This window comes from Monodelphis domestica, chromosome 1, assembly GCF_027887165.1.
Source record: "Monodelphis domestica isolate mMonDom1 chromosome 1, mMonDom1.pri, whole genome shotgun sequence".
Lineage (NCBI taxonomy): Eukaryota > Metazoa > Chordata > Mammalia > Didelphimorphia > Didelphidae > Monodelphis > Monodelphis domestica.
In genome coordinates, this window is record NC_077227.1 from 263,783,900 (window position 1) to 263,805,003 (window position 21,104).

The 21,104-nt window shown below is 37.1% G+C and overlaps 1 protein-coding gene across 1 annotated transcript in view; it reads right to left on the reverse strand.

The window, feature by feature from the left end:
• Nucleotides 1–20,853, reverse strand: part of TBPL2 (TATA-box binding protein like 2) — a 64,102-nt gene extending 43,249 nt beyond the window's left edge. Inside the window, exons 1-4 of the mRNA XM_001376564.3 lie at nt 20,425–20,853; nt 18,399–18,856; nt 15,461–15,548; nt 4,195–4,286 (exon numbers count right to left, since the gene is read on the reverse strand). Of these exons, the coding sequence (XP_001376601.2) occupies nt 4,195–4,286; nt 15,461–15,548; nt 18,399–18,856; nt 20,425–20,502 (716 nt within the window). The 5' untranslated portion in view covers nt 20,503–20,853. The remainder of the gene's footprint in view (nt 1–4,194; nt 4,287–15,460; nt 15,549–18,398; nt 18,857–20,424) is intronic.
• Nucleotides 20,854–21,104: the final 251 nt, after the last annotated feature.

The window sequence follows — 21,104 nt, forward strand, 5'->3', positions numbered from 1 at the left end:
ACCCTGGGCAAGTCACTTGACCCTCATTGCCTAGCCCTTACCACTCTTCTGCCTTAGAACCAATATTGATTCTAAGACAGAAAGGTATGGGTTTTTAAAAAAAAAAGAGAGGGAGGGAAAGAGGGATGGGGAGAGGGAGGAAGAGGGGGGAAAGAGAGAGACAGAGAAAGATTATCTGCATTAAAGAAACTTACCTCTAAGTAGGGGATATAAGAGTAACAATGACATTTGATATATTTAACTTTTTAATATTATATAAATCACATTTCAACAGTATCAATTTTATAGATGAGAAAACTGACAATCACAGAGATGATGCAAGTTATCTAAGGCTATATAACTAGGAACTGAAACTGACCCTAAATCTGGTATTCTTTCTATGGTAAGACAGACAGACAAATATAATTCAACGTCAAAAGACTTAACTGTCAAATTCTCTGGAAGAACAGAGAAGATAAAGATTTCAGCATGCTTGGATAAAGGGAGAATGAAAGTCAGAGAAAATCTTTATTAAAGATATTGAATGCAAACTGAACCAACTATAGACAGAGATGGGAGGAGCAAAAACAATTTAATGAAGGGAACACCATGAGCCCAAGGCAGTCAACTATGATAGAGTTCAGTTTGGTGGAACATTGTTTTTGAAAAAGAGAATAGTGGATAATGAGGCCAGAAAGGTACATTGGTGTCAGATTGTGAAAGAATTTGAATGGCAGGCTAATGCGTGCAGATTCCATCTGCTAGGCATTTGTAGCCACTGACAATCTTTGAGCAGGGCAGTCACACTCTGGAACGTATAGATCAGAAAGGACAAACTGCATGCAGAGAGACTAGCTAGGAGGCTATTGCAGTCATCGTGGGTGAATGAGGCCCTAAATAAGGCAGTTTGAGTTGAACTAGAATCAACAGGACTTGGTCACTGATAGGACTTCAGAGTCAAAAGAGATCAAGGAGTCAAGGAGAACCCCAAGGCTTTCAACATAGGAAACTAAGGGTATTCCTGGTTGTTCCCTTAACAGAGGTAGATAATAACTCTTAGGAGTTGCAGAATATTATGAGTTGGTTTTAGAAATGCTTTATTGTTTAATTTATTACATATGTAGGATAATAATAACTAACATTCAAGGTTTTTAATAACAATCCTGGAAAGGAGAGGGAGAGGAAGAAGGGAAGGGGGGGAGAGTGTGTGTGGGGAGAGAGAGAGAGTGCATGCACTATAGAAGAGACAGAAGGAGCAAGAACACTTTAAGAAGGAGAACATCATGAGACCAAGGCATTCAATGATGTTCAGTTCATTTTGAGGTTCAGTTTTTTTGAAACATAGTTTCTGAAGAAGAGAATAATGAGGCTAGAAAGGCACAATGGTGCAAGATTGTGAAAGACCTTGAATGTTAGGCTAAGACGTGGGTTCCATCTGGTAGGCATTTGTAGTTACTTTACAGATGAGGAAACTGAGTCAGGGTTTAAGTAATTTGCTCAAGGTCACACATCTAGTAAGTGACTAAGTCTGGAACTGAACTTGGGGCTTCCTGATTCTGGTTCCATCACTCTATCCATTGTATCACTTAGCTGTTACATACACGCACATATGTATTTAAAAGTATTTAGTATGATAAATAAGATACAACTTTTAAGGCTACCTTCAGACCTGGTGTGTACAATATATGTCAGAATTATACAAGATTCTATGATCTATATGATTGTAAAAATTTGTTCAATTGAGTAATAATATCAATTGAGGAAGGAAAATAGACACATGCTTCTCTAATATATTCATCACTGTTCTAGAACTCCTTGATAAAATATTCCTCCTTGTAGATGACATTGTACTATTTGGACCAAGCCCTAAAATCCTCCTTAGTGAAATTCACATGATTTGAAAGATCATTTTGGAAAATCAAAGTGGATGAAAGACACATTGCAGACACTTTTCAAAAGAATACACCCAAACTATCAACATCAATCAAAAAAATATTCTAAATCCCTAATAATTAGAGAAAAGCAAATTAAAGCAATTTGAAGTGCCACCTCACACTGGCAAAGATGACAAAGGCAGAAAATGACAAATACTGGAGGAAATGTGGGGAAATAGTAATATTACTGGACTATACTATTAGTAGTGAAATGAGTTGGTCTAGTCATTCTGGAAAGCAATTTGGAACTATGCCCAAAGAGTCACTGTGCTATGTATATCCTCTGAGTCAGTGATATCACTACTAAGCCTAAATACCAGAGATCAAAGAAAGAGGAAAAGGACCTGCAAGTACAAAAATATATACAGCAGTTCCTTTTGTAATGGTAAAGGTCTGGAAACTAACGGGGTATCTATCATCTGGGGAATGGTTGAACAAATTATGTTATTTGAATATAATGGAATATTTTTGTGCCATGGAAATAACAAAAGAGAAAGGCTCAGAGAAACATTGGAAAATGTATATGAAACAGAGTGGAATGAAGTGAGATGAACCAGAAGGACAATTTATACAATAGCATTATAAAGACAAAAAACTATGAAAGACTTAAGAACGTTGACCAATGTAATAAAGATCCATGATTCCAGAGTAACAATGATGAAGCATGTTACTCATCTTCTAACAAAAGAGATGATAGATTCAAGATACAGAATTATACACACACATACATATATACAAGTGTATTATATGTACACACACAGACTACATATATATATTTGTGTGTACATACACACACATATAGCCAATGTTTGAGTTTATTTGCTTGATTATGCACATTTTTTAAATGAAAGTTTTTTTCCCCCAATAAGAGTGAAATGGAGAAAGGCTGAATTGAAAGATAAAAGGTGAAAGGCGAAAGGTGAGTTGAGTGCTAATAAAATGAATTGTTTAAAAAAAGGAAAAAAATCACTGCGTCCCTTCACCCAGAGACATAGACTCATGTTGTGCTGTTATATTATATAGTATATAAAATGTTTTAAAAATTCCTGAACATTGCTTAAAACAAGAATTTATTAGTCAGTAATAAAGAAAAAAACAAGACATCTGGATTATGAAATGGATCTTGAACAGCCCATTGAGTTAGACCATCAATATATGTAACTTGGAAAGGCACTGCAAATAGAATGAAATAGATCTGGGATTCAGTAGTAAGAGATCAGATTATAGACATACCTCGCTATATCATGGTTCACTTATCACAGCTTCACTGTATCACATGTTTAAAAAAACATCTAATTCTGTATAGTAGTGTTACACTTATTGTGGCATATTATTGGCTGATGAAATGAAAGGTGACCAACCACAGAACTGTTTTCTGAATCATGGGCACTGATTGGCTCAATGGCTGTACAGTGGACAGTTCAACCCCCTACAATGTGATTTCTTCCTCTACTTTAAATTGCTATGATAAATGGTCAAGTGGAGCTGGGAGGAGACTGGGGAAATGGGTTGAATAAGACAGGAAGTTAAGATCTAAAACTAACACCAGGCTGGTAGAGAAACATTCTAGTCCTAGCTGTGCTATCAACTATTCATATAATTTTGGGAAAGTCACTTTCTTTAGGCTTCATCTATAAAATGAAGAGATTTGGCATAAACCCTAATATAGCACTCAATTCAGCAATTTCTTCTCCAAGATAAATGTTTTGTGACTGGAGGTCATGATGAAGGTTCATTAGGAATAAGAGAATAGAAGTCCATGGCCTGGGAGGGAAACTTCAGAAGTGAAGACCTTAGAAGTCATGCAGATGGTTTTGTGAAGGGATAAAGTAGTTTTGTTTTTTTTTTAAAGCAGAAATAAACCAAACCCTTGGGCTAGAAGCACTGTGTTTTGCATCAGAATGTTGTAAGATTTTTTGGGAGCCTCTTTCTCTATTTTACTCAAGTTGCAAATACAGTAATTATTCATAATCCCAATTCTAATTAGGACAGAAGCTTTGTCTTGTGCCATTTATAACTTGGGTCAGTTTGAACCTTCTTAGACAGCATGGTGGCACCCTGCTTCCTGGGCTCACCATGTTGGTGAACTTAATGAAGACATTTGATTGGCATAGCCCAATTATACCACAGAACTCAAGCTCAAGTAATCCTCCATCCTGTCTTCTGGGTAGCTAGGGCTATAGTTGTGTGTCACCACAACTGGCCAGAACCACATTTTTCTAAAAAGACCACTCATTTTTGGTCAGATGATATTTTAGATGATAAAAATGAGGGTTCATACCTTTTGGCTCCTGTGCAGACCATTTTCCCAGAACTAAATATGAGTGCTGTTGTCCTGGGTTCTCGGATCCTCATTATCACAGCAGCAAATCTCTATGATCAAAAGGTGAAATAAAAATTCATTTCCTTTTCATGAATTTGAAGCCATCATCCCATTTAAGAAGCCAGTAAAATCTCAATTGTACCTTTTTTTTTTTAACAAATCTTAAGTTTTAAAATATTTTTCCTTATGAGGAGTTAGACATCAGAAATACTTTCAAAGACAAAAATCAATTCATACTCTACTTTTTTTGACTACAATTTCTCAGCTTTTCAGGCAGGGTAGACTTTAAACAAGATCACATAACGAGGTTATCTGTTTCCCTTTTTTCTTCTTCCTCTGTTGGGCCTCCTTCTCCCTCAAGCATCCTGTATCTTCTCCCTTTCAATACCTGCTCACGAAATAACTTAAACTAGTTTAAAACAAGGTGAAAATGACAGTAAAGCTTGGTGTACACCCACTTCTAAGGTACTAAATTTTTTTTTTAAACCTGTACTTTCCATCTTGGAGTCAATACTGTGTATTGGTTCCAAGGCAGAAGAGTGGTAAAGGCTAGAAAATAGGAGTAAAATAACTTGCCCAGGGTCATATAACTAAGAAGTGTCTGAGACCAAATTTGAACCTAGGACCTCCTATATTTAAGCCTGGTTCTCAATCCACTGAGCTACCCAGCTGCATCGGGCGCTAACATTTTAATGGACAAAAGAATTAACTATTATGGAATTCTGTATCAGTCAGTGCTCTATGGGAGATATTTGTGGTGTAGGCAAGACCCTGAAATCATATTCAGCAAACACAAGCTCAGTCAATTTACTTGTGAGACCAAATTTTAATAGAGATATATAACACTTCACTTTTATTGAGTTAATGAAATGAGAGACATTTTAGGATGGAGAACCAGCCACAGTGGACTGTGGGAAGATGGTGGTGTGATAGGAACTAGAAGAGTCCAGATCCCCACAACACTCTAGTAAAGTTCTAAAAATGCACCAGAAAGTACAATGGGGCATGTACATACATATATACATGCATGCACACATAATCAGCTATAAATTCTTCCATCCAGTCTAGGGACTGCACAAAAAGACTACCAGAATCCTTTGGAAGCTCTAAAGAGAGGCATAACAGAGTAGGTAGAAGTCAGTCCCAGTGGCTTCACGTAGAGTCCAGTGCAAGATTGTAGCAAGAAACGAGGCCAGAGCAGCATCCAGGCAGGCCCAGTTTGATCCAGCATTCAAGAAGTTTGGTCTTGAACCAATGAAGAGGATAAAGCCAGGCAGTTCTTGTAAAAGGTAGGTCCTAGATTTAGTCACCACACTCAGGATCCATTGGATCCTGCCAACACAATCCAGGAGGACAAAAGTGGGGTTTTACCTGGGAGATCCCCAACTTAGAAAATGAGGCTAGGGATATGAGAAGAGACAGTCTCAGAGTGTGGCTGTGATCTTAGACAATTATCCTCTCATTGCCTTGGCAACTCCATGAGACTCTAGATTGCAGATCTATATTGGTAAAGGGAATTTCCTCACTAGAAGTTCCCTATACAATTGAAATCACAGTTCCATGCCAAAGGGGAAAAAAAAGGAAGTAGAGATATAATCAGCAAACATTTTGTTAAAAACCTCATTTAATTGAACTTTTACATCTCTATCAGAGGCATTTTATTTTAAAATATTTTTCCTTAATTACATGAAAAACTTAATTAGCTTTTGCTTTTTAACATTTGAGTCAAATTCTTCCCCTACTCTCCTCCTTTCCTCCTTCCTTGAAACTGGCAAGTAATATGATAGAGATTTTACATGCATAAAAAAAATCTTTCCATATTAGTCATTTTGTGAAAGAAAACTCGAACAAAAGACAATTGAAGAAATAAAGTGAAATATAGTATTCCTCAGTCAGCATTCAGACTCCATCAGTTCTTTCTCTGGAGATAGATGGCATTTTTCATCACAAGTCCTTGAGGTTATTCTTGGATCACTGTATTGCTAAGAATATCCAAGTCATTCATAAATGTTCATAATATAATATTGCTATTTCTATGTATGATGTTCTGGTTCTGCTCACTTCACTTTGCCTGAGTTTCATTTAGGTCTTTACAGGCTTTTGTGTTAAATGATCTTTCTCATCATTTCTTATAGCACAGTAGTATTCCATTATAATCATATACCATGACATGTTCAGTCATCTTCCCAATTGATGGGCATCTTCTCATTTTCCAGTTCTTTGCAACCACAAAAGGGCTGTTACAAATATTTTTGTATAAAGAGGTCCTTTTCCCTTAAAAATGAGTATCTCTTTGGGATACAGACTTAGTAGTGGTATTGCAGAGTCAAAGTATATGCCTATTTTAAAAAAAACCCAAACCCTTACCTTCCATCCTAAAATCAATACTGTGTATTGGTTTCAAGGCAGAAGAGCAGTAAGAGTGAGTCAATAGGAGTTTAGGAAGTGTCTGAGGTCATATTTGAACCCAGGACTTCCTGTGTCTAGACCATTAATCCACCGGTCCCCTAATATTCACAGTTTTTAAAGCCTTTTAGGTGTAGTTCCGAATAACTTTGCAGAATCAGTATATTATTCTCATTTTCCCATATCCCCTCTGGCATTTATTATTTTCCTTTTCTGTCATGTTAGCCAATATAATAGGCGTGAGGTGGTACCTCAGAGTTGTTTTAATTCATTAGAGGCATTTTAGAGCAAAGAAAAGGGAATTTGTTTTTTGGGGGCAAAGAAACTCAGGTTTAGGCACCTTTATCAAGTAAAATATGAGAATCAGATGCTGGGGTATGTTCTGCATTCAGGGCAGGATTTTTCCTCTTGTGTCCTCCTATTTTCTCTCAAAAGGTTCCAGCTTCATGAAAGAGTAATTTTAAAAGCCTTTATCAGGTACTAAATATGTACAAAGCATTGGATTATGTGCTCTGGATACAAATAGAACAGTCTATGTTCTCATAGAGCTCATATTCTAATTAGAGGGCCCAGCACTTAGAGAAGGGTTTGGCTGCATGACAAATGGAAAGACCCTTAAACCTTTCTCATGTCAAACCATTTGACAATGCTAAAGATGTTGGGGGCAAACATTTTCTTTTCTATTTCTTTAGGAGCTGTGGATGCTGAGGAAGGAGGGACTATAGTGCTGGCAGGGGCAGTTCCTGGACTTCATTTCCATGAGGATGCTCCCCTGAATAATTTGAGAGTGTGTGTGTGGGGGAGAAGAATTAAAGAAGATTATTTACTGAGCTGGAAGAGCTGCCTCTTCCATTGTCTTTTAGGAGAGACATGGCCCGTACTCTTGTTCCCATCCTCCTTTTCTGAACATGTGGTTTGGGACATTGACAGATATCCCTTGGACTTGCCCCTTATTCAGTAGCTATAGCAGCTAACATATATTAGCAAGCACAGGACTTTCAGGTTCTCACTACTTCTGTATTTTTTTTCTGTCTCTGAGCAGAAGTGGTCCAAGAGTGATGGAGAAAGCTAAGCTTTTCAAGCTTGGTGGATACTTAAGGATTTGGGAGTTTTGAAAATAATGCTGGCTGCCCTGTGGGAAGAGGCATTGAAGTTGTAATGTTTTGCAGAGGAGAGGAATTCCAGTAACAGGAAAATGGTCTGTGATCTGGCTTACTTGGATCTTGAAATATGGATCTTGAAAGAGTTTTTTGGACACTGCAAAATTGAGGTAAAGGTGATGTGTTCATTAAGCAGCCCCACAGTTCTTTTTATGTTTTGACATTTTAAGTATTAACCTCATGAGAGAGCATAATAGGAATGAAAGGTTACTCTTTAATGTTCTGAATTGTTAAGATGCAGTCATGAATCTTATGTTTTAAGCATTTTTTTTGTGGTAGAAGAATTAAAAAGCTGTCATACCCAATCTATTTTGTGTTTCAAACACTTCCAGAAGTTACCCTAAAAATCCCTTTTGGGGTGACCCTAGATCTGGGGGGAGCCTAAGCTTTAAGTGATTAAGCTCAGAGTTCTATTTATTGGTAGAGATGTAAGGAGCTAGAGATAGAGGTTAGGCTTCCCAATGGACTGAACATGGTTCACATGAATCTAGTCAGAGTTCTTTGGGGGAGAAAAAGCCCCACTGGGCCAGTGGGTATGGCATATTAAGAAGTTTCATCATCTGAAAGCAAGGCTGATAGAGATTCATCATCTTTTCAGATTTAGCTAGGCCAGACCTCAAACAAGAGACACCATCTATCTGTTGCAGGTTTGTACCGAAAACCTTTCCATCTTCGTAGGACCTACTAGTCTTTGGACTTTGTTGGCATAGCCTTCAAAAATCCAAGGTCATCTCTGTATCAAGTATCAAGGGGAAAGCCTTAGTGAACATTCATTTCAAAGGACAAGGGAAAATGGAAGAATCATCTCTTCATTTCAAGAAATATTTATTAAGGGTCTGATATATGCAAGATACTATGCTGGGCCTTTCAGGATACAAAGACAAACAAGTCAGTCCCTGCCATTAATGGGCTTATATTCTACTTAGGATATGACACATACATAAATAAATTAAGGAGAGTGATAAATTGGGAGAGTCAGGGAAGGTCTTATATAGGAGGTGGCACCTGAACTGAGCCTTGAATAAACACAAGATTATGAGGAGTAGAGATGATGAATTAGTACATTCCAGGCATGGGGCACAAGCAGAAGATGGAGTAGGAATTCTATTCCAGATAAATTTTTTGCTATAAAGTAAGACAGATAAATTAAAAAGGAATCAGATTTGAAGTTCTTTAAATCCAGTTTTTGAGGAAGGGAGCAATGTGATCAGACCTGAGCCTTAGAAATGTCATTTTGGCAGTTGTATAGAGGGTTGATTGAAGAGGAAAGATGCAGGAACCAGGAAGATTGATCGTAACCCAAACAAGAAGTCAGAAGGGGTTGAACTGGGGTGGGAGCCTAGAGTACAGAGACAAGGGGATAGATATGAGAGAAGTCACAGAGGGAGAAATCAACAGGACTTAAAAAATGATTAGATATCAGAGGAAAGTGAGAACAAAGTTAAGGATTATTTTGAGGTTACAAACCCAAGTGACAGATGGTGGTACCCTAAACAGAAATATGGTAGTTGGAGGAAAGATAGGTTTAGTTCAGAAATAAGGGTGCAAAAAGAATGGATTGTGCTTTGGACATAGGCTCAAAACAGAGCCCAAGAGAATGAAAGTTCCAATCAGGCAAAAGAACCAGGAGATAGTAATGTCACAAAAAGCCAAAAAAGAACTTATCCAGGAGGGGAAAGCAGAAGAGAGATTAAAAAACACAAGGACAAAAAACAGGCTATCATGTTTAGAAGGTAAGAGATCCTGGTAGCGTCAAAACAAACAGTTCAAAATAAAAATGAGTTTTAGCTGAGTCAGGGTCAGAAGACAAATTGTAAAGGGTTGAGAAACAAATGTGTGGTGACAATTTTTTTCTTGTAAACATAGTAAAAAAGGAAGGCATAGGATTTGAACTTGAGGAGATGGTAGATGAAAGTTTTTTTCTTCTTTTAAGAATAGAGCATACCTAAGCAAGTTTGTCTAACTCTTTACCTCTCATCTTGCCTACAAGAGTGTTATCAGCAGAACTAAGGATTGCCAAAAGAATCTAGGGCAACCCAACAAATTTTTCACTAGAGTTCATAGAAAGAATATTTAAATTAGGAGTTGGGAAGTCTGGAAAAGAGGAAAAAGGAAGGAAATCTAGCTTGCCATTCCACATGGAGGAGAGAGGCAGGATGGGGACCGCATGCTAGGTATAATCTTTAATCTAGGTATAATCTCCTTTTCCTCTGGGATGATATGGAGTAGCTGTTGTAGACAATGGTAATAAGGAGCTGAGATGTGCTGTCTTGCCCAGAACTGACAGGTATGCTGGATAAGACCACAGATGGAAATTGTTGTTCTTTTCCTCCCCCCCATCTGTGAAAGGGGGTCTAGCTAATTCTTCTCTCTGTGGATTATCTCCAAATTATCCTGTCAATAGCTTGTTTGTACATAGTTTTGTTTTTTTGGTATGTTGATTCAATAGACTTCGAACCCCCTTAGTTTGGAATTTTACCTTTTACTTTTATAGCACCAGCTTAGTTCAGTGTCTGGCACATAGGAAATGCTTAATAAATACTAATTGACTGACTCAGCTCAAAGCTCATATCCCTATTGAATGATTTCTTCCTATTCTCCCTCTCTCTGAAAAAGGGAAGGAGCTTATTCTATATCTATTGCTGTTATCTTGAACAACCAGTTTTTCTTTTCCAAAGAGAAGATTCTTATTGCTTACTGTACTCTTAGAATCAATACTATTAGTTCCAAGGTAGAAGAACAATATGGGCTAGGGAGTAGGGGTTAAATAACTTACCCAGTGTCACAGTTAGGAAGTGTGTGAGAGCAAGTTTGAACCCAGGACTTCCAATCTCTAAGCCAGGCTCTCAATCCACCGAGGCACCTAGTTGCCTCCTAATTAGCTTTCAGAAAAAAGGTATTTCCTGAGATGTTAAGATTGATTGATGCAAAAACATACCCTAAAAATCTGTGATAGATTTTCCACAAGGAAAGAGGGAGGGGGGAAAAGAATGCTCCAAAAAGTTCAATTCTTTGAGTAGTTGCTGGTATCTTCAATGGTGTGCATGCAGTTCTTTCAGCCTTTTCTAGTACTTTTTTTTCTCATAAATTACTTAACTCTTTCTGAATTTATTTAAATTGTTCTAGGCCTTTTTCAAAGGAAGAAATCTAATTTTAAGTAGATTGGTAATGAAAATTAAATCTACTCTAAGGTCTTACTTCATACCCATCAGATTATCAAAGGTGACTCAGAAAATGACAAATATTAAGGGACTAGGGGAAAATTGGCAAAATAATTCATTGTGGCTAGAGCTGTGAACTGGTCCAGTCATTCTAGAAAGTAATTTGGAACTATACCTTAAAAGTTATTAAATTATATATGTTGTTCTGTCATTTTTAGACTTTTTCTAATCCTATATTGGAGGGTTTCTTGGCAAAGATACTGAAGCAGTTTATCATTTTCTTCTTTAGCTCATTTTAGAGATGGGGGGACTAAAGAAAGCAGGATTAAGTGACTTGTCCAGGGTCACATGGATAGTGTCTGAGTCCATAGATGAACTCAGGAAGATTGATCTTCCTGATTCCAGGCCCAGCACTCTATCCACTATGCCACTTAGCTGCCTTTTGATAGAAAAGAAAGAAGAAAAGAACCCCTCTGAACAAAAATATTCATTAGGACTCTTTTTAATCATGGCAAGTAAGAGGGTGACTAATAATTGGTGCACTCAATTTAATTTAAATCCTGATTTAATAATTTATAAATATAATGGAATACTATTGATGAATAGGATAGTTTCCAAATAAACTGGGAATACATGAATAAAATGATACAGAGTAAAACAAGTATAACTAGGGGAATAATTTGTATAACATTGCAGAGACAAATAATTTTTAAATACCACAAAGATTTTATCTTCAAAGGGGTAGAAGATATAGGGGTAAGATAGTGTGAATGCTTATTAATTGAAAAAAATTAAGTAGGTTGTTCACACCTAGTGTAAGCCTTTGATCAATAGAAGTGTCTAGAATTTTATTTTATGTCTTTGTTCTGTTTTATTCTATAATTGATCAACTAAGCATTCTCATCTGATAAAAGTATCATGACACAGAACATCTTGTTACTTAAAGCATCTAGGGCTAGATTGTTAGACATCTCTCTCTTCCACAACAGCTGCTTTCAACCACCAAGCCAAGGAAAGGAACAATAACTACCTGTTCCCCAGCTTGACCATCATTGTCTGTTTCCTTTATATTCATTCTTTTCTGATATAGATGAACAGGTATCATGAGAGCAGAGTCCCCAGGTAATCAATGTGAATGCATGAGCCATCAAATTTATCCTAAGTCCAAAGAGTAACCCAAACTAGTAGGAGTCATAGCCAAATCCAAAGGAATTAGTACCACAACTGAGTGACCTCCTTGACCAGACACAGTAGTAGAATGATCCTTCAGCCATGACATCTTAGCCTTGCAGGGAGCCACCCTAAATAGGCAACATCTTGCCCTTGAAGCAAACTTGGCAAGAACTATATCAATGGCAAAAAGGATTCCCAGAACCAAAATAGGTGCTCCTCTGCTTGGGTAGGTATGCCTTACTCACTACCTTTGTTAAGTAAATTTGCTTTGTCTCCCTAGGGAGTGTGAGTGTGATTGATTGAGTGTGTGTGTGTAAGGGTTGGGGTGATCATTTTTTAACTATCCTTATCATACTTTCTGTCATACCTGTTATACTATATATATGTGTATATATGTTTGAACATTGGAAGGATTATAAGTGCTAAAGGTGAGAATGGAGCATATTTCAGGCAGATGGGAAGTAGAATGTTGTGTGAAGAACAGAAAGAAAGCTAATAGTGAGATTATGGAGTGAAAGAGAATAATAGAAAAGGCTAGAGTAAAGTTGAAGGGCTTTTAATGAGAAAACTAGATATAATACCCTAATGAGTCTTAAAATTGAATCATATTTATGTTTTGACCAACATCAATTTTTTTTAAACCCTTGCTTTCTGTCTTAGAATCCATACTGATGATTGGTTCAAAGGCAGAAGAACAGTAAAGGCTAGGTAATTGGGGTTAAGTGTCCATGGTCACATGGATAGGAAGTATCTGAGAACAGATTGAATTCTGAACCTCCTATGTCTAGGACTGGCCCTCTAGCACCTAGCTGGCCAAAGTCTGTTTTTACATACACACACCCACACCTCACCTCCTTACAACTCTTTTGACGGACATAAAGACATGTATGGAGCTGGTCCTTTAGCAGGGACTAGTATGGAAGAAGTGAATTACTAGGAAGACTAGATACTGTGATGGCAAGAAAAGAATTGCTAAAGTAATGGAACTGTCCACTGGTTAGCATAATTTGTAATTTCCTTCCACCCACCCCACTCTCTATTTCCTAAGAATTTGTTTTATCATTGCTTTAAATTGGGTTCTCTAAGATAAATTGGGTATCTCTAAGATAAAATATTTTTTTTGGGATGAGGACTCAGAGTGAAGAAGAATTATTGATTTATACTCTTATAAGTTCCCAGAGCAGGGCCCATATCCCTTCTGAACAAATTTGTTAACAATTTTACTGGAGATGGTTGTGGTGGTGGAGAAAGAGTTGTAAATTGGTACTGGCATGGAAGATAACTAGATCTTTATATCTTCCATTGTTTCTCCTATACAGATGGCTCAGGAGGAACCCCAAGTGAAGCAGAGTCAAATTAGAGAGGAAAGCCATATCCAAGGATAGGACAGAAGGAGTGGCTAGTAAGTATTAAGCCATGGTACAAAAAGTAAGGACCAGAAAAAGTTACTAGTCCTTTCTTCCTTAGCCAAACCTAGTAGTTAACCCACTACCTACCTAGATAATAAAAATAATGTATTATCCTTGACATATTATGATAATATTACTGTTGTTCAAGTAGCAGGGTTTGTTTCTTTTTGTTCTTAGTGAGTTGTTTCTCTGGCCTTTCTTTGGTTATGGTTTGTTTGCTCGAGTTGCCTCTGACTTTTTCTGGAAGCCTCCTTTCCTATTGCTCACACTACCTGATTTTGTTGTGCAGTTCTTGAAGAAGTAATTTACTATAGTTTCTTATTAAATATCTTGACTGTTAATCAGTCTAGTTTAAAGGATATTATAGTGTAAGTTTAAGGTCATTTCCAGTTTAGGAGTTGGTGAATGGGGCAGTCTGCACCCATTCATGCTGCCATTTTGGTTGGAGTCTTTGTATGGCGCAGACTTGAGGACTCAACATCTTTAGACCCTTTCTGACTTGCCAATGTCCTCAGTAAAATATGGTGCCCAGAACAGATCCCAATACTCCCCAAAAGGTCTGATCAGGACAGGGTAGTATAGAACTATTTCCCACATTTAGTTTACATGTCTCTCAATTCTTTCTGTCAATTTCACTCAGCAATGGTTTTATCTGGTTGCTTATATTATCATTGCTGGATGATATTATAGGGGATATAGAAATGCTGAAACATGTGAGACATCTGAGAAATATGTGCCTTTTCTCCTTCCTCTCTTGTGTTCACCAACTTAGTAGAAATAGTTCCCAAAAAGCAGTCTGGAGACACCAAGGGCACACAGCTTCTTTTGAAATACTGGGCCAAAAAAGTGGACACCACTCAGACTGTGGATAAGTGTTTTCTTCATTGTTCTTACATATCTAGATGTGGGGTCTAAGAGCAATGATTTCTAACTGGGATCCAGGTATCCTCACTGGGCAATGCTCCCAAATACTCCCTTGTGATCATGGCCCCGAAGTGAAACCTACATATGAGATTGATGAGAAAAGGTCAAGAATATAAATGGTAAATATTCAAGGATATAGCATTAAGTTAGAGAGGGTAAAAGTGGGACTTTATTAAAATGCTGTTAGCATCCTAACATGCCTAGAAATCTTAGTGATTCCACCTGGCCTCCTTGTATTCAGAATTTAGCTTTTTTCTTTTCATCCTGAACACATAATTCTGATTTGCTGACTGGTAGACTAAGTTGTGTTTGGATAAAACTCAATTAGGTTCTATCAGAAAGATCAAAAAGACATTTTCCTACTAGTATCAGAATCATCTTAGTGCTACAAACTTTATATTTGTATTTAAGCTGTCATTGTTATCTAACTGCTGAAAAAGGGGGGTCTTGGCAGAACCCATAAAAAACTATAATTTTAAACTTAAGATATGAATTGATAAGCTAAGGAGTCTTAAATATAAATTTCTAGAAAATCCTCTCTGAAATTTGAGAATGACAGTTACCTCAACATCATGGAGAACCTCCTCTCTCATTTCCCAATCAAAAAGGTTAAGTAGCTTAGCCTAGGTAATCTTTGAAGACCTTTCTTGCTCTTTAGCTCTATGATCGTGATAATTCATTTCTATTTCCAGGAACGATGCTAAATTGAATCATTTGAAGAAAGCTAATACTCCACCACACATTCACAAATCTTTAAAATAGAAGAAGTAAACTTTTAAGAAGCACTCAACTTATTAAACATATCAAAAGAGACTTATAAAGATTTTCCCAAAGAAAACACACATTTTGACCTGTGAATAATCCATCTCCAAAATTTTTCTACTGTTGAAATCCCTCTTTTTAAAAAACTACAAGATGGTAAGGTCCTAGGAAGAAAGACAAAATATGTCATATTCTATTAGCATTTGTTAATGATATTAAAAATTCTTACCTTTGGGTTATATTCTGCATTTTTAGCATGCAAAGCTATTTTCTTCAAATCTAATTTACAAGCCAGGTTTACAGTAGATACTATATTCCTGGAAAATAAAACAGTATGGTAATTGTCAAGTTAAAAAAATAGCAAAAAGCAAAAAAGTGAAAGACTATTTTAAAATAGTTTTATAAGTTGATAACTTCAAAGTTATTCTTTATAGCAGACCATATAAGTATTTAGTTCTTTCTTTTCTTCCTTTCCTTTTTTCAAACTCTTACCAATGACATTGATTCTAAGATGGAGGGGAGTAAGAGTTGGGCAGTAGGGTTTAGGTGATTTGTCCAGGGTCACACATCTAGTAAGTGCCGGAGGTAGGTCCTCCTGACTCCAGGCCTGGTTTTCTAACCATTGTACCACCTATCTGCCCCTAGTTATTTCTTCCATAAAAGGACTTAAGACAGCTAGTTGGTGAAGTGGATAGAGCACTAGACTTGGAGTCATAAAGACTAAAGTTCAAATATTGACTTCATAACCTTACTAGCTGCATGATCCTGGGCAAGTCTATGTCAGTTTTCTCTATTGTTAGACAGGGATCAAAATAGCACCTACCTCACAAAGTTACTGTGAGGATCAAATGATATGATATTTGTAAAGTTCCTGACACATAATAGGCAATATTAATAAATGCTTCTCTCTCAAGGTTAAGGATTTTTCTTTAAAAGAAAAGTTTTCCTTAGAAAAGGTATGAAGTATTAAACCTACAGAATCTCCAAATGGTATACTTCTTTTAAAAAAGCAACTCACTTCAACCTCTGTTGGTTGAAAATCGTGGGTTTTCTCCCTAGTAAGAGCTACTTCTAAATACAATGACCAACTGACTACATTGAAGGTACACTCTTTACAGTGATTTTCCTTCAAGATACAAATAAATAGAACTTTCAATCATGAATTTGCCAACTGTTTTCCTTTGTTTAAATTTAGGTTTATAGGATTAGAGCTGGAAGGAACCAAAGAACCAATCCACTTCAAACTGTTTTATAGATGAGGGACTGGGGCAGAGAGGTATTGTACAATTTAATGTAAATCACATTAACTCTTGGGTAGGTGGAAGGTCAGATGAACTTGGGAGTTGGAAGATCTGAGTTTGACACTTTACTATGTTCCTGAGTCAAATCTCTTTGCCTCTCTTAGCCTCAGGGTCATCTTTAAAATGTGATAATAGGTCTACATGAACTGATGTAAAGTGAAATAAGCAGAACCTGGAGAACACTGTACACCGTAACTGTAATATTGTGAAATGATCAACTCTGATAAACTTAGGGACTATCAGCAATACAATGATCCAGGACAATTCTGAGGAACTTACGATAAAGAAGCTACCCATCTCCAGAGAAAGAATTGTTGGAGTTGGAATACAGATCAAAGCATATGAATATTCATTTTAATTTATTAGGAATTTTATTTGGGTGTTTGTGGGAAGCCATAATACTCCTGCTACCTGACAGAGTCACAGCCAGGGAAATGGAGGCTGCAGAGCAACCTTCAGAAAGATGAGGCAACCACCGAACCCCCTTTTGTGTGACTTCTCCCTCTAATTTCCCTTAATAATGGAATTGCTAATTATTGTTGTTCTCTCTCCAATACTGGAGAAATAATCAACACATATATCCCACTTTAATCTCCCCAGATTATTACCCCAAAAGATAACAATCACAGAATTAAAACCTAAAGACCAATACCCACTATTCCTCCCTTCTCTCTCAAGCAGAGGCAAACTTAAACACTCCATACCCATTGCAGGCCAAGCATAACAGGTAAATCAATCTATCCTTTGAAATTTAAGTTACTGACACACTTCACTGGTTCATAAACAGGCAACTTTGCCAGGTGCCTGAATCAAACACAAAAAAAACATGCAATTTAGAAATTAGAAAGATATCTGATTCTGGTCTGTATTAAATTTACCCTTTAATCCTGTGCCTAGCTGTGAAATGTTTTGTTACCCTTCTCCTAAGTTACTATGATTGATTGTGAAAGCTGATCAAAAGTAACAATGATTCTCCTAACTGGTGATCCCCTAGGTCGGGAGGAACTAACCTCTAGATCACCCTATTCATGTTATTCATCTATTTCTGGCAAAGCAACAACGTTTTGTTGACCATCTCCTTAGGCTTCACTTCCGTTGTTAAGTTCTATGGAAATATGTATGTTGAGAAATGATTGTGTGCCAGAAATGTATGTACTCACTGAACCTATAAAATAAATGTAAACCCTGTGCATGGCAGAGCACTGTATGATACCTAACACAGGATTGAGCATACAGTGCCTCTCAGCATTTATTCAACTGGACCATCATATCTAGACAGAAGAACCCTCCCCTCTGAGAGACTGCTGGCTCAGCTCTCAAAGGGGGTTTTGGTTGTATATGAGTATTCTCTCACAAAAATGAACAATATGGAGATATGTTTTGCATGATAATACATGTATAATCCAGATCAAATTGCCTGCCAGCTACAGGAAGGGAGAGGGAAGGGAGACAATTTGGATCATATAACTTCTGAAAACTTATGTGGAAATTTATTATAATTGGCAAAATAACGTATTTTATAATAAATAATTAAAAATAAATAAAAACAAGACAAAAACAAAAACAGGAAAATAGCAACTGCCTCACAATGTTGTCATGAATTATCTCATTGAGATGTCAACTATGAAACACTTTTGTAAACCTTAAAATCCTATATAAATCTAGCTATTATTAATTCCTTACCTAGTGGTCAATGATTATTGCCCCATCTTACAAATAGAAAATATAACCAAATATTATTATTGCCTAAAGTAATAACCATTACTGGAAGAATAATTAATAGAATCTTAAAATAGGAATTAGTGTTCTGTGAGGCAATGTATAATATGTACATAGGGGGAGTAAACACATTAAGATACTACTTACTGTAACTGGGGAACTATTCCAGAGCCTTCTGAAACAGGGGTCATTGGGGTCAAAGGAGTCATGGATGTCAAAGGAAAAAAGCTGGAGTTAGAGTTCTCTGGAGAAGGAAGAGTTGAAGTTCCATCTGAAAGCTGGTGCAAACCAGAATTTGACAAACTGAGGTTGTGTGTGCAAATGTCATTGTTGTTTTTCTCACTTAGTTCCTGTAGTCTAGATGGATCTCCTTGTGTTTCATGGTTTCCTTCTACTCCTTCTTTCCCTTCTGTGAAAGTCTGTTCTATATTTTCTTGGTTAAGTTCATCTGGTAGGAAGCTAAGGTCCACAGATGAAAAATCAGAAGTATCTTTAGAAGGTTCAAGATGAGAGGCTAATGTCTCTTGATTAGATGATATATGCAAGTATGCATCATATGGCCCAATGGGGCTGAAGAGATGAGAGCTGGTAGAAGCAGGCTCATCCTATATTATTATTTTGTTTTTGCAGAGGGAGAAAAAAGCAACAAAATCAATCTTTAAAGAGGGACAAAGACAAAGAACATTCTTTCATTACAGCAGGAGTTCCTCACTTTGGATATGTGAACTTTTTTCTTAAATATTTTGATAACCTTTTTCAATCAAATTCATTTCCTTTGCAATTATATATATGTAAATATATGTGTATATTTTATTTTTATTCATCTAAAGTCATTGTTCTGAGACAGGTTCAGACTGTCAAAGAGGTCCATGAAACAAAAAGGTTAAGAATCTTTGAAATGTAGTGTTTTAATACACTTAACATATTGAAATTCTAGAGTTAAAAGAGACTTTAAGGATTACTTAGTCTATTGCCATTTAACAGTTGAGGAAATGGGACTCTTTCAGGTAAGAGGAGAACAAAAACTGCTCTCATCGTTTCCAAAACTTGCAAAACCAAAACCTCCCTAATACTGGCCATTTCCAATGTCTTAGTGTATACATAGAATTTAACAACCATTGGGGATCTGTGAAGGAAAACACATCTTGTTATGTTCCTCAAAGTTAAATTATTGAAAAAAGTATTTCATACAAAAATGTGTCTTACTTTAATATTACATTTCGCTAACATATTTTTAACTTTTGGGGGGTGTTGCAGATCTTGAGGGTAGTCTGGTAATGCCTATGGATGTCTTATTGGACTACCTTTAAAATTATTAAAAAAAAAAAAACAAACAACCTATACCTAGGATTAGAAGGAAACCAATTATACTGAAATTCAGTTATCAAAAAAAAAATTTTTTTAAGTAGGAATTCTCTAGGCTAAGAACCCCTGGATTTAGAATAGAGAGGAGTCATTTAGAATTTATTCTTCAGGGCTCACATGAACACAAATTTCTAAAAAAAAAAAAACAACAACCTGTCATACAAAAAAAATGGACAAAAATATTCCTGCTTTTGTAATAAGAGCACAATAGTTTGTTAATTTTGAAGAAAAGTACAACTACAGAAGATTCAATAAGATTTTTCTTTTAAAAAAATCTCTCTTTTACTAAACTGGTTAGTCTTTCATTATCCTGGCAAAGGGAAGAGTCAAGCCTTAGCTGCTAAGGCATCTCTAAACAGAAAACCTAAAAAGCTATTCTTCCTGCTCCTTCTCCCAAATTGTCTCCAAGTATTGAGGCTTCTTAGATTACGACTAGGTTTTAACAGCTAGCATATCTGAAGAGACTGAGAAAACTCCTGTAAGGAACTTTCACAGAAAATAAGTAGTCGTGGTCCACAAACTGGAGTGAAGTTAGTGTCTCTACTTTTGCAGTTTCACAGACTTTCTAACTTTTGATCCTGTTGGACAGAAACTGACTAACTTGGAACTACAGGGGAAAGGCTGAAATCCCCGACATCCTCGCTTCTCCAACTCTAGTGTCTAAACTGTGAACCAATACAGTAGCGGGACTCACGAGTGGCCAGATCCACCCCCGCCAGCCCTGGAGGACAGTGCGAGGAGCGAAGAGAAGAGGATCGCTCTTTAGAACAGGCTTGGGAGAGAGCAGTAGAATTTATCACCAACTCACCTGATTCAAGCATTGATCTAAGTAAATCTCCAGGTATGGTTCCTCCTCCATTGGGGAAAGGAGTGGACTTGAGATCATCGGCCTCTAAGTCAGTTTAGGAATCGGAGAGGAGGGTGTGAGTGTTCCAAACGAAGCTGCAATATATTATCAGGGGCTTGGCCGCCGGGTTTAGGTCCTGTAGCGCCTAGGAGCGCGCGCCACTGGTTCTAGGATAACTAGGACCGGGTGTAAGAGGCCAGTGGTTGGGGCGAATGAAACAATCAGCTTTGGCTAGGAGCACAACGCCTCCGCCATCAGTAATCAAGGTAGATTACAAGGGCTTTTTGCGGGGTTGTCACAGAAAAAAAGAAAAAGGAAAAAAATCAGACATCCATCATTTCACTGTGGTCTGTAGAGGACTGATCACGCTCTCCTAATTCGGTTTTCAATATCTGTCGCTACTCCTCCAGCCCCCTCCCGCCCCTTCATTTCTCCCCTACCCCTCGCAGTTACTCTGGCAATTTAAGATCGTGTTTTAGTCTACAAGGGTTGCCTGAGGATGAGAGGCATTAGTAAGAGTGACTTGACTATGCGCACACCCTTATACATTTTCTTACACTAAAAAAAAAGTGTAACAACTCTCTCTCTTCTCTTTACATTTCCTTCATTGACTACCATTTGAAAAAAACTGTCAGTTGCCA